Source organism: Acipenser ruthenus, chromosome 27 (genome assembly GCF_902713425.1).
Source record: "Acipenser ruthenus chromosome 27, fAciRut3.2 maternal haplotype, whole genome shotgun sequence".
Taxonomy (NCBI): Eukaryota; Metazoa; Chordata; class Actinopteri; order Acipenseriformes; family Acipenseridae; genus Acipenser; species Acipenser ruthenus.
The window spans coordinates 19529600-19544631 of record NC_081215.1 but is presented as its reverse complement, the minus strand read 5'-3'; the positions used below and the strand labels follow the sequence as shown (position 1 = coordinate 19544631).

The following is a 15032-nucleotide window of genomic DNA, read 5'->3' as shown; positions in this document are numbered from 1 at the left end:
CATTATTATATTATTAAGAATAAAACACAGTAAAAGACTATATTTTGACAGTTGCTCCTCTTGTAGAAAAAAATATAAAAAATACATTTATTATTATTTCTTTCTTAGCAGACGCCCTTATCCAGGGCGACTTACAATTGTTACAAGATATCACATTATTTTTACATACAATTACATTCTTTTTTTACACATTATTTTTACATACAATTACCCAGTTATACAGTTAGGTTTTTACTGGAGCAATCTAGGTAAAGTACCTTGCTCAAGGGTACAGCAGCAGTGTCACCCACCAGGGATTGAACCCACGACCCTCCGGTCAAGAGTCCAGAGCCCTAACCACTACTCCACACTGCTGCCCCATAAAATACTACTACAAACACAAATAATACTAATATTATTACTGACAATTGACAAGTGTAATTCTAATACTGATAATAATATTAATATGGCCAGTGAGTATGTTTTTTACTGTGTCTAGGGTTCTTTTAGACTCCACTAGCAATATTATAGCCTTTACCCACCAGTGGGATAAACTGGCATGCTTTGCACCATTTTGTTTGGTTCACTTTTGCACCTGGATATTTAATTTACAGTTCCTTGGAACAGGTTTCTATTGAAAAGGAGTTGAATATCTGTCCTTGTTAGCAGCCTCTGTACTGCAGAGGAGTGAGGGCGAGCTCCTCACCCAGTCTGCGTGTGGAAGGTACTGGAGCTTATGGGTGACCAGCACCACTGTCCTTTTGTCGTCCCTCAGCATCTTCAGGATCCCATCTTGCATGAGGTGATCGCTGAGGTGGATGTCGAGAGCCGAAAAAGGATCATCCTATACAAAGAGAGAAATTAATTTTGAATTATACAAAATGATCTTCCTTTTGGTGGGGAGGGGATTAAGCGTGTCCCTGGGTGCTGTTCATTGGTGTCCATCATTCAGGTTTAGACGTGATATGAAGAGCTTTCTACCAGCTAGGCACACCACACACCATATAGGCAGGCTCTGTATGCATGATACTGTCTGTTCAACATAAATCAAGCTCTCTGCATGTCAAGTTGTGCGGTAAACCTGTGCAGGTCCATTTCAATGTAGTCAGAGGGAGTAATACTTTTAGGCAATGGTGTAAATGCTATTTATGATTATGAATTTCATTTGGGCTCGCAGTGCTTGCTCCTGATCAGCAATGATGTGTCATAGAAGCAGCAAGAGGTGGCAAGGCTCAAATCAATAGAATCCTGTGGTTTCACCTGCCTGGGTAATAGCCAAGTGTTTCTGTAGGGAGCCACTCACTGGATTGAGACACAGTATGGATCATCTGTCTCATGCAGCAACATGAGACAGATGAGCAAAAAGAAGCTGAGGACTAGCTTTGCAATTTCAAGATAATGCAAAATATTATACATTGTGTCTAAAAGTTGGGAAATCTTCAAGTCACCAGTTCCAGTTGTAAGGGAGTGCTGGGCAGGTACCCCAGATTAATATAGATGTTATTGTGATTTAAACCCTGGTATTCTGGTTCAGAGGCCTATACTTTGTCTGCTATGCTACAATAGCTCTGTCAGTCTCTATCTACAGTTGTTAATACTCAAGTCTAGCAAGTAGAGAGAGAATTTACACAGTACACCCACAACAAGTAAAAAACACAGCATTGCTCAATGTCTAATTCCAGACATTACCAGGTCATCACTCATGTATCCATCCCAGAATAAAGGATTTTTTTATGTATAAAGTACATCTGTGCTATTGTGTCTAATCCTTCAGGACAGGCGTATAAAGCAAGATAAGGAGCATGACTGTTACATAATGTATTTCCTATTGAGAGCTAAAAATAAGGATGAAAGAAAAATATCCAGGGAGCTCACCACCGATGAGTGGTGTCTTGTTAATGATGCTGTCAGATAACACCGCCGCTATTTTGGTATTTATATATTACTATTAGAGGTCTGTACTTGGAAGCAGCTATACTTCAAAGCATTTGGATTGCCTTTAATGTTTATTCTTAGAAAACTGTAACCTCCTTAAATGCAATATTTTGCCAAACTTGTTTGATTCCAATAGCATATTTGCCAATCCAAATTGATGAATTTGACTGAAACTAAAGACGTTTTTTTTTTTTTTTTTTTTTTTTTAACATTTCAGTTATTTAGTTTGGATTCTCCTCACTCGTGGCTGCCTGTCAGTCTGTGTTATTACTTTTCAATAGACAGTGGCATTATGGCAGCAGGTGACAGAATGCACTCCATTCTGAGAATGCAGATCGATTGTAAGTTTCAATTAAAGTGATTACCCTGAGCTCATGAGTGGACATTTCTTAATAACAAGGCAGTGCTGTGCCCTGCCAGTGCAATTGCAAGATCCTTTAACCTGCTGATCTCTGCTCATAGAGCCGAGAGCGGGATTGCATTGAAAAATGCACGATGCTGAAGACCGCTCTCTAATGAATTAAAGCAGCCTACTCACCAGAAACACCACGTTGGTCTGTTGGTAGAGGGCCCTCGCTACACTGATGCGTTGGCGCTGCCCCCCTGACAGATTGATCCCCTAAGGCAAAACACATTCATTGCATCAGTGAATCAAAGGAACGGCATTATTGTTAAATAAAGCATGTATTTTACAAACACATAATTTAACTGACTGACACATAATTATAGCACAGAAGCTAATGATACGTTGAGTTATTCAGTTGTGGTCTCTAATGTAATCTGTCCTTTAAGGGTAGATATCTTGAGCATAGTTCTACTGATACTGGTTTTACTGGTGTTTATTCAGAGATACTTAGGAATTTCCCAGAACAGGTAATGGTGATCTCAACATGTCCAGATTATATAGACTTTAAGTCATCCATTATCGTGACATTACTGTTTAATTAAATACATGTTTATGAATGTTTTAATCAAACCCTTTTTCTGAGGATGTATATCTTTCTGTATCTTAGAACAGTATGTGCATCAAAATACTGATTTGTTTCTACATTTTACCACTTATTACTTATTACTCAGAAATAATAAGGGCTACATTCAATCTCCATGGATGGTAGACTCAAGTGACTGGTAATACGTGTTTTTAAGTCAAAATGAGGCCTCACAAGCTTGCAGATCCAAAAACAAAACCAATACTTGGATAGGTAAGGTAAGGACTATGTCACTGACCCTCTCTCCTATCTGTGTCTGGTCTCCATGGGGAAGAATGTCGATATCTGGTTGTAGGGAGCATGCATCAATCACTGCTTTGTACCTGAGGAATATAATACAAAACAGTAGGTTATGACATTCACAATGAAATATAGTGTTATAGATTTTAAACTGCATCCCTGCTTCCCATTATATAAACAACAGGGTTCAACGAAAGTGATTATTTAAACACATATATATGTATTAGAAACTGAAATCTCTCATACTCCCAGCACTCATATAAATGTTAATTGAGAATTTTATTTGCTAATCTTTGGAGAATATGTAATGTCTCTACCTCACGCGAGTTCTGAACAAAACTAGTGTGTACGATTTATAATGGAAATGTCAACATCCATTGGATACAGAGTGTGAGAATGTTATGGAATATGCTTAACTCACTGAATGGAACACAACACAATCAATACATACTTCAACGCATATGGAATAACAGATGGGCTGCAGTTATAATTCCACAGAAGAGCGAAACTTGAGTGGTTTATGATAAGTTCACCAGAACCCTCGAGATGCAATTATAGCCTAAAGCAATTCCCTTCAGCCCCATTTGTTATTATTATTTTTTTTTTTTATAATATATGGATTCCACGGCTTTCAAGGTTTATATTGAAGGTGCTTGGAATTTTTTTAATACAAATTACAGTCAGCTGTTTAAAAGAGGTACAGAGAATTGCAACACAAATTGTTGGGAAAGTCATATACAGGCAATGTGTTGTCACATGGCTTGATTATAACTTTTTGACATAACTTTGCTAAATTACTTTTTTTCCACTGTATGAGCTGTAAAAGTATAGTACTTATCTGTATATTATAGTAAAGCAATTTAAAGCTTAACAAAAACATTTACTTACCAGCATAAAACCAAATGTTTAAGAGTTCAATTATTATGTAAAGAAAGACATTTTAGGGTTTCATCAATTGTTTTAGACTATGCTTTAGATGCACATAACAGTGTAATATATATATATAGGTTCTAAGATGTGTTTCTTCTGTTGCATAAGAGTTACCTTTAAAGTGTAAACACTTGATTTCCCATGCACAGTCCCTAGCAGGTTTTACATATAGTCTAGTTTCCAGAGAAACCTCCAGCAACAACAACAACAATACATCCAGGGGCAACTATACATGCTGGTGTTGTCTTTGCATTGAAATAAAAACCCATAACCAAAATATTTACATAATATTACATTCTTTAGTATTAATACTAGTATAATATTAGTATAAAAGGACAGCAATGCTACTACAATGTATTACAAAAAGTTTAAAAACCCTTATATATTATACCATACAACACACACATATATTAAGCCATAATGTCTCGCACACCACAGAGGTCAAAGCTTTTAAAAAAAGATCTTTCATTCACTAAACTGAACTGAAACACTTCCATTGTAGCAAACTGACACCTTGTGATCTGCTTGAACGTGTGGAGATAAGGCATGTGGAGACAGCTTTGGAACAAAGTGTTTTGTTTGGAGTCTATTAACTAACTGGCTCAGGTCCTACAGAAAGCAGAGTAAATAAAACCTGCGCTTAGCCCACCTGACAGCTTCTCACTCGTATTCTGATAGACAAATACTGCAGTCACGGGAAAGAAGGCAGGTTAGGTAAATATCCATTATGAAACATCATGATACCATTTTTTCCCTTAAATCCAAGATCCAGTTATCAAAAAGATGAAAGACAATAAAAGTAGTCTGGTTTGTCGGTTCAATTCCAAATATATATTTAAGGCAAATCATTTAGAAAAAAAAAATTGATCTAAAATATTTACATTTAATTTAGACATGGTAGAGAAACAAAAAGAAATACTGTAATATAAATAAATTAAGTTTTCAGTTTGTCAATTACTTTCCTTCTTAATTAAGCATTTTCGGTGATTTGTGCGTAATCGTGTTGGATTCCGATTCTTATTATTATACTTAAGGTAAAGCAGGTTAAGAAGGTTATTCCTTATAACATTATAAAAGACAGGATATTACCTCTGTTTATTGAAGGGCATTTCAAAGATGATGTTCTCCACCACAGTTGCATTTAAAAGCCAGGGCTTCTGGGAAGCATAGGCCACAGATCCTCTTTTTCTAGTCACATGAAATGAAAATACAATGGGAAATGGTAGCATTGTCACAGGAGAGCCCAAGAATTTCACTGTCCTCATCTCTGTATATATCTTTATTTTATATTTTCATTATCACTGGGCTAATTTACATTACCTTCAAGATAATGCAGTAAAATATCATCATGATAAAACATTTTTGTATTTTTATTATGTATCACAAACTTCTTTGCCACCACTCTACTTTTGTAGAAGAAATACCTATAGTAGTGTATTGCATTCGGTTTATTAAAAACCTATAGCAGTCTATTGCATTCGGTTTATTAAAAACCTATAGTAGTGTATTGCATTCGGTTTATTAAAAATGGTTACAACAGGCTTCTGGTGATTTATTTAATCTAGCAGAAAATATCAAGGATTTTGAGCAACATTTAAAACAGAAGACATCAGCTTTAGTCTTCGTGTTTGGTACAGCTTTGGTCCTCAATGTCAACACATATTAATGGCAACTTCTTGTTAAAACTGGTAACAGAGTTTCAACGCTTTTAATTAGCTTTGGGATTAAAAGATAATAGATTTCTGATACTATAATGAACTCTCTGAAAATCGATGGGAATCAGGAAAACACCATTTCATTCCCAGTGGGAAGAAATTAGTTGAGCTACACTGTTTATAAATAGACAATTACAACTCTGCCAAGAACTCATGTACCTTACATCACCATCAAGGGCTGAGTCCTTCTCAATGGGGCTGCAAAGTCAAAAAGAAACTTTGTTAGACATTTACAGTATGTGAGTGTAAGTGTGAATGATAATCATGATTGTGTATAATGACACCACTTCTTTATTATGTCATTATGCTTCACTCACAGCTAGATTCTTACAAGAAAAAAAAAACACCAGTGGACTATGAGTCTAGCTTCGAGAACAAGTACATCAATACATCAATATTATTCAGCAGACCTCAGTAAATTGATTCATTAAGATTCTTACTAACATTGGAAAAACCTAACAACAAATGCAGCTCTGTTAGCCCTACCAATCACAGGTCAGGACTGTAGCAGTAGGTCACTGTGACCTTTGACACCCTCTAAAACTTGTACTGAGGAATATACATACAGGTTTCATAACCATTTTGTGAACAGTTCTTATACAGTAAGGGTGATATATTTTACATAGGTTCCCAAGCACGTAGAGTGTGGATTCAGGCAGGCTTTATTATCCCTGAGGGAGATGGGATATAGAGTTGTCTGTACTTTACCCTGTGGAGTATAATGAAGCAAGCCTGAACCCTGCAGTGTGAAATACAATGCTGAAAGGAATTTCTAGATCTCCAATGGCAAAACTAGGTTTTCTTTTGTGGTAAACAAATGGCTGCAGGTTGATGTTGAGCTTAGTGTGGCTTTTACTAATTTGAGAGTTTTATCCTAGAAAACACTTTTTTTGTCACAACAAGAGTCTGACACAATTGACCTGACCTTGACACGCCAGCAGTTCCCACATCAAGATAAAGCATGTTTCATTTTCAATGACATGAACAAAGTAACAAAGTAGGCCATGTGGCCTTAATAGAGCTCTTTAAATCATGTCTAAGCATCAGTATGTAACCACTAACCTGTCCGTCTTCTTACATCCTCTAAGGGCAGAGTGTTGCAGGGGGAGGTTAATTGTTACACTCTAGTGTACCAGATGTAACTACAGGCTATCCATGATTCTAGGAGCTCAATTGAGGCTACAGGATTGCTTTAATGTCACCGGGATGTGATGACAATAACAGAGAATGATACAAAGTGAATCCCAACAAGAAAAAAGACTATATTCATTAAGATATCTCTGATATTTCACGCCTCTACCGAATGGCTCTTTAACTCTATCTTTGTTATGAAAAGCAACTTATTATTATGAATGGTATAGTTCACACTGTAGTATAGTAGAAGTAATACCTGTCTTCTCCCTCTGACTTGTGATCAGACATGCTGTTGAAACAGAGACCAAGAAGAATTAGGTAAGGTATTAAAAACAATGAGTGATGACAGCCCTGGCACATCACACCAGTCAACCCTTTCTTTTTGCACATACGTTATAAGTAAGTGTAGAGCTCTGGCTCCATTTAGAAAGAATAATGGCTGGGGCGCTGGAAAGCAAAGAGGGCTCATTTCTTTTGCACTCCAGAAAGATGCCAATGTTCGTGATGCTATCTGTTAAGTTACTTGTAATCTGACCGAATGCCAAACAGCCTGTAAACTTGCTGATGATTGAAACAAAATTAATAACATATTATTATTATTATTTATTTCTTAGCAGACGCCCTTATCCAGGGTGACTTACAATCGTAAGCAAATACATTTCAAGTACCGCAGTACAAGTAATAATACAATTAAGAGCAAGATAAATACAATGACTTTGGTGAGCCTTGCTCCAGTGTTACCGTTTTGGTTTATCTGAAAGGGAAACAATTTCAATTTTACAACACAAAAACATGCAGGTCTACATGCAAAGCTGGTTCCAGGAGACCAGGAGACCTAGTCTGAGGCAACTTTGCTGAAAACCCCAAGTCTCTCCTGGTGTGCCATGCAGTGGCATGAAACCTAGTGTCCTGAAACCAAGCTCCAAGCCACAAAGTGGTTTTGTGTTCCCTCAGCTTAAAATCCCTAACTGAGATTTCTTTCTAGTTTTACAATATTGAATCGACTGTATCTGGTGTCTGTTTACATTCTTCAGTAGTTCTGTCTTCTTCACACTGTAATCTATCCAAAAGCAAACGTTGTTGTTTACAGTCTGTTTACAGTTTGCTGGGGGGAGATGGACAGAGATGTGAGCCAAATGGGCATTCTACTGCTACTGCTGGAGTTTTACACTACATCTTCAAACTGTGTTGTATCTCAGAATGAAAAGCAGAATATATATATATATATATATATATATATATATATATATATATATATATATATATATATATATATATATATATAAATAAGCTCCAGCATCATGTTGCACTTATCAAAAAATCTATTACGCAATCCAGCATGTTACTAATATGCTTCCTGTATTTGTTTGGCTGAATACAGTACAATATAATTATAGGCTGAAATAGAATCTCACAGCAATTACAACAGCAGATCATTTTGTTGTAATGATTCTTAATGGCAGCTGACTAATAGTGTGCACAGTTTTTTGTGGCTTTAAGAAAAAACAAACAAAAACAATTAAATTATATTTGCATTTGTTCATTTAATCATGGTATTCAATTTATTTCCCTGGTACATTATTATTTACATATAACATGCATTACCCAAATGTACAATTAATGGTCAATTTTTTAGCCATTAGTTCAGATATCTTGCATTATCACATTTTTGCAATGTTAGGGCAGACCTGCATTTTCCTGTGTCGTGGTTACTAACCCTCCCTATGGTACCTTATCATGGCGAGAAGTTCTTTACACTAATTAGCTCCACTGAAAAAACAAGTACTGATCAACTACTTGCACTAATTGCTTCACTTCTTACAAGCTCTCATCTATACTATATAATACACCAGCATATCTGTTTTTATTGAATGCAGATCTTGAGAGATTTAAGAAATAGAGTGGATGATTGGATGTTTGATTGGACAGTGAGGGTTCTGCAGGAAATTGTGTTAGAGGCTCATCTCCAGGCTACAACTCAGTGGTTTTGGGGGGGGGGGGGGGGGGGGGTTGGTATATTTTCAAGCCAGACATCAAACCCAAGTTTGGTCTTTGGGGACAAAGATTCTTTTTACATAACTTTAGAACAGTCAATAGTTTAATAAAGTAAAACATTACCTGTCCCTTTTAAACTCAAAAGGACAATTAATAAGGAACTATCTGCTGTGTTTGGCAAATGGCTAGAAAAGAAGAAAATAAGGTCATTTCTGACTCCCGGCAAGTAAATAAACATGACAGCTAAAAGGGTCAGTATATTTGGTACTGGGGATGTGTCTGACTAAGTTGTAATATTAGCTATATCAGTTTACAGAAGTACATATGACAGCTGCCAAGGTTTTAATTAGTCACCACTTATAAACCTGGCTATGCTATACATAGAGACATTTGAGCAGCTCAGTATACCTGTTCCAGTAAACACTTCCAGAAATCTTCTGCATTTCTCCGAGGGCTGCCAGGAGTAAAGACGATTTTCCACAACCCACCTGTCCTACAATCATAGTCAATTGGCCTGTAAAGTAAATAAAAACAATTAATATAAAGGACTCATATTAATAAAGTTTATTTTAAAATATTCAAAATTTAATTTTTCCCCCCTTACCATAAGGAATCCTTATATCAATATTGGACAATGTAGGAGATCCATCAGGCATCCAAGTGAAATATCCATTTGTAATCTGTTTAAATACAACAGCAATTAAAACAAGCACAAGTTTATTTCAGTTTGTGAGGGGAAACCCATTCAAGTAGCATTCAGGTGGGGGCAGCAGTGTGGAGTAGTGGTTAGGGCTGTGGACTCTTGACCGGAGGGTCGTGGGTTCATTCCCAGGTGGGGACACTGCTGCTGTACCCTTGAGCTAGGTACTTTACCTAGATTGCTCCAGTAAAAACCCAACTGTATAAATGGGTAATTGTATGTAAAAATAATGTGATATTTTGTAATAATTGTAAGTCGCCCTGGATAAGGGTGTCTGCTAAGAAATAATAAATAATAATAACATGCAGAGAAACAAAAGGACTAAAAGAGATAGATATGAGAGTATTTAGTTTTGCAAAAACTTTCTATTACTATCACTAAAGCTGATACCAGTTAACATCGCTAACTCCTGCAGGCATTTCCAGATATGTGGTTTATTTTTGTCACATATATTCCTATCAAATTAATAAATAAATACATACAAAAAAATACATAAACTAACATAATTCTTAGCATACATCTTGCAAAGCATAGATGAACATTGTTATATGAATACATCTCTCTGCTATTCAGTTTCATTGGGGGAGCAAATTCTCAGTTCCTATGATAACATTGTACAGTTTAAATAAAGGCACTGCTGCCAAGCCAAATGACTGATTCAGTAAAAGTCAGAGTGGAAGCAACACATACCTGACTTTTTCATTTATTTAAACCCAGGGCTGTGTATTTTTAAATTCTTACAATACATTGGCTCTAGAATTAACTACCGTTAACATGCTTTACCACCCAAGTTCTATTCAGCAGTTTGGTTTTAAAAGCCAGAGTGTTGGGTAATATAGACTGTTCTTTCACCTTGATACAAACATCCTCTTCCACTGATGTCTCCTTCTCTGTCTCTCTTTGGGAGCTGTAACTGCTCCAGTCTTCCCGAGCAGGCCGTTTGCGGTTAACAACTTTTAGGGGCTGTGTGGGAACGGGACCAAAAAGAAGGGTGTCAAAGGATTGTTAAACAAGCGGCAACCAAACAAAGAAATCCTAGCTTATTACTCCAAATACAGCATTACACTGGATTTGGGCTCCTGCCACGATTACTGGTAATAATGTTCTGAAGACAGCAGGAAGTGAGAAGATTATTGTCACGCCTCTAAAGGAATGTATGAGGGATTAAACAGCTGGGGCCTGACTGGAAAGCTCTGCTTTTACTCACAACGGCCTGGTATTTGGTGTGGCTGCCAGAGCTCAGCTGCACAGCGGCCTTGTACTCGTGCTCCTCTCCAATCTCTTCACTAGAGAAGAACTCGCTCAATTTCTGCACACTGAGGGTGAGAGAGAAACGTCCTTGTATTAGTTCACCTCATCAAGACATAATGTAAATGGTAATATAAGTCAAGAAGCAAACGGGCAGTTAATAAAAGCTAATAGTTAAACTAATAGTCTAGATGCTATCCTCAGATCTATCTTTTGAGAAATGTAGTGCTGCACATATAATTAACTGTAAATAAAAGATAACTGAATAAAAACACCTTTTAATTATAATGTAGTAAATGTACATTTGAGGTGGTAACCAGTTATTTTAATGTCAAACACATTAAAGCTGTTACTTAGTTAACTTCTAAAAACTGAAAACAAATACCTCAAGACAACAGCCTTTTCACCAGATTTTGATACTGTTTGCTGCGTAATGAAGCAACAGTAAAATAGGATATATTCTTCATAGCCAATGGTGGCAGCTGGTGTAATATCAGTAGCATATGGAATATGCACATCTTGTCATGACTGTCCACTCAAGCATGCAGGCTGTGTGCTGTCAACCAGCTCGCGGAGATTCAGAGACTACTGTCTGCGCAGAGTTCTGTATGTACTGTACAGCCTGACGTACCAACCAACTGACTAGTAACACTAAAATGAACCTTTTTAAATCAATGACAAGTGTTTCTACTTTAAGTCTTTCTCAATGTCTTGTTTATTTATTTATTTATTTATTTATTTATTTTAATTTAATCTTTGCCAATGATTTTTACCCCATTTGTCTCCCCAATTTAGAATTGCCAATTGTGTTGTTATTAATCCTGGTTTCCCGCTGCAACCCCATGGCAACACATAATGACCCTTTATCGATATAGTGGCCATATGGTCATTTTTGTCATTATTCAATGGGAGACAATGCCTTGTATGTTAAAGGTTAAATGGCACAGCTTTATTTTAAAGTTGCTTAGCAACCACCATATTGTGGATGAAATGTTTCAAAGACCCAAACATTTGCCAAAATTGCTCAAACTGCTTTAGCCATTTTGGAAGAACAAAGATGGTCATTATATCGGAATAACCTTTATTTATGTTCCAGTATTCCTATTCATTAAAATATAATTATAGATAAGAAAAAATGAGTCTCCGGTTAGAGAATTACCTTATTAAGTGTTCTGTCAATTGAGCAGGAATACACATTACTGCTCATAACGCTACAGGAAGCTGCCTGGGTGTTATTGAATCTGCTCTGATAGAGTGGTATGAGTAGAAACTATTGTGGTTAATGCTGTGGCTTTAGGCTCCATTTACTTTTACAATTGCCTTGTTTTTCCACCCAACAGATGGTTATGAATTAATTGTGTGATATAAGTGAAATAAACCAGCAGCCAGTCTGGGACTTCAGGAGCTCTGTATATTCAAGAACAAGACCATGTACCATGTTAATGCTTACAAGAAATTCAACCACTACTATATAGTGTTCCCCCTTAAGTGAATGGAAAACCTTAATATATTTTAAGGACTGTAAAAAGTAGGCCACATTATTTAAGAGAAATGGTGTCACCCGATGTCTGGCTCAAGATGATTTACTAGAGATCTCAATTCCACAGAGACCCTGCTCAGACTACAAAAATAAACCATGTGATAACAATTCACTTCATTCACAATTTACAAAACATGACGTAGACAATATTTAGGTAGTGTGAAAAGGGTATCGTTCATTAGAAAGTGAAATAGTATTGAAGTGCATTCCCTTTTTCTTATTAGAAGTTATTAGCACATTGTAAAGCAAGCGAGATCCAGATTCTGCAGCCCTTGTTAAACCTGACAATATTGCTCTTCTGCACCTCAGAAACTGCAAGTAAAACATGCGTGGATCATGAATTCATAAAACACGATCCAGCAATCAAGTTGCACTCAAATACCCCAATGAATAATTTCTGAATATTAAAAAAAATTACATAAAATGAATGCAGACCTAAATGATTAGGGTCAGTGAAAATCAAATGAAGTGTACCATGAAATGTACACTTTAAATGTATTAGGAAAACAATATATAAAATGATCATAGAAACTATTGTTAAATCAAAACCTTTTAGACCTTCCTAGATCTTGTGGTGCCAGAGACCATTAAATGGATGGGAAAAAATGCTAATGATTCTAAACTAGAAATAAAGAATGGATGGATTCCTGCTGTATGTGTACCATAGTTAAGTATTAAACACGGTTTGAACCAACAGCTCAGTGATGGATATGTAAACTGAAAAACACTTCCCTAAAAATAATTTGCATTGCAAAAAATAGTAAACTTTGACCTACCTGACCAGGGCTTTGACAGTTGAGCGCACCACGCTGGAAAGCAGAAACAGGGGAGTGACCAAGATGTGGAACAGGGAGAGCGAGGCAAAGGCTACAGCTGGTGAGAGGTCAGCATCCTCAGACAGGTGAGCATGGACCACAAACGTCTGCAAAAATGCAAAACGATTGCCTTTTTATTGCCATGGTTTTTGTATTATCGTTTGTCTGCATATTTGCTCTTGTGATGCATTTAAGTTAAATGACAGCAGATCCTATTGTTAATATATAGAGGGTGACGGATCTAAATAGGTACTAAATAGTACTGTTAGTCCTTTCTTTTTACATACTTTTATATACAAAGATATCTGTTAGACAGTTTACCAAGGATACCACATCTGAATGTCAGCACATCATTGTCACTTTCCTAGCCTTTCCTATACACTCTGGGTTACAGCTAGACTACGTCAGCATTGGTTCCCAGTCCTCAGCTTAATGCAATGTGATTTTATTAAGCAAATTGCCCAGATAGGGTTTTCCTTAATCCTTTTTTATGACATACATCTCATAGGGTTTTGAAATCTAGTTACTGTATGTATAAGGAACAAAAAGCATACTGTTATATAATACAGTTCTGTACACCAGATCTTGCTAAGATATGTAAGTCTACAGTATAGTTAATATGACGTACTATAGTTATAGGCCAATACATTTAATGAGTGTTGACTATAATGTTAGTGCATTTGCTGTAAGCCTGAGGGTAGAGACACATTACTACCAGTTATACTTACAGTCAGCACTGCTGCAATGGGTATAGCTGCATTCATGAAGACTGCAATGAGAAGACACATACTTATTGCCAACTGAGCTTGGTAATTTCTAAAGAGAATGGGAACAGTATCTCGGACAATTGTTTAAATTAATTTTAATTTAGATTAAGTATCTATTCTTTAAAAAAAAAAAAAAAAAAAATAGCAGCACCCTTAATGTATAATTCAATAAGAAAAATCCTTCCAGAGCTTCTGGAAATTAAAGTTCCTATCATGGCAATAAACCTGTCTTTCTGTCTTCGGAGTAATACGATTGGCGTAGGAAATCAAATCACTGGAACAAGATAAGATTAAACTTCCAGCACAGTTTATGAGTGTTTTGAGTCCATTTGATGGCTTCTTTTAAGCCAACAGGAATGGTCTGGTATTTCACTTGCCATGGTTGCTGAGTAGCATATCTAGTCTTGATAAGATAAGAGATGTTTCCACCAATGAGCAGACAGCAGTTGGCTCAAACAGAAATGTGCTTGTGAGGTGTTTACTGAGACTTGATGGAGTTCAATAAAGACTTGATGTGGGTATCAATTACAGCTGTCATTTCAGGCTTATGTGACAGCTGCTGGGGAGGAGGGGGGGTTAAGGGCAGTTCAATATCCCTGTGACTTCAGCCTGTGATTTGGGTGTAATTATGATCTGTCTCTGAGAGAAAAGGGCAGTCTTAATCAAGAAACTTCATTGGGTTGAGAACTTTATATTGAAAGGGTAATTGAGTTATATAGAATATTAACAAACTACTGCAGGGAAAATGTTATCTACAGTAGTTAACCACATAGAGAGGCATTGTAAAAAAAAACCTGATGAAAGTACTAATTAATAAGGTTATTAAGCATGTTGCTTTGTTTGTTTTCTATTACAAAGATATAGACAGCATTAAATGAAGCACACACTGGTAACACTGTTAAACTATCAATTTCATTAGAATATTGTGCTTTTTGTAATATTGCTCAGTAGATATTTGTGTGCATATTTATAGGTTCAATTGTAAGAATATATGTTACCAGTTATCCAAACAGATGTGATTCCCAAACAGATAAACTCATACTTT

General features: G+C 36.4%; 1 protein-coding gene across 2 annotated transcripts in view; it reads right to left on the bottom strand.

Moving 5' to 3' along the window:
- Window positions 1-15032, bottom strand: part of LOC117432376 (ATP-binding cassette sub-family C member 8-like) — a 50838-nt gene that overhangs the window by 14757 nt on the left and 21049 nt on the right. For both annotated transcript variants that reach the window (XM_034054227.3, XM_034054228.3), the window contains exons 12-23: window positions 13949-13989; window positions 13182-13327; window positions 10825-10933; window positions 10470-10580; window positions 9522-9597; window positions 9326-9431; window positions 7179-7211; window positions 5948-5986; window positions 5163-5261; window positions 3142-3226; window positions 2453-2533; window positions 686-823 (exon numbers count right to left, since the gene is read on the bottom strand). In XM_034054227.3, the coding sequence (XP_033910118.1) occupies window positions 686-823; window positions 2453-2533; window positions 3142-3226; window positions 5163-5261; window positions 5948-5986; window positions 7179-7211; window positions 9326-9431; window positions 9522-9597; window positions 10470-10580; window positions 10825-10933; window positions 13182-13327; window positions 13949-13989 (1064 nt within the window). The remainder of the gene's footprint in view (window positions 1-685; window positions 824-2452; window positions 2534-3141; window positions 3227-5162; window positions 5262-5947; window positions 5987-7178; window positions 7212-9325; window positions 9432-9521; window positions 9598-10469; window positions 10581-10824; window positions 10934-13181; window positions 13328-13948; window positions 13990-15032) is intronic.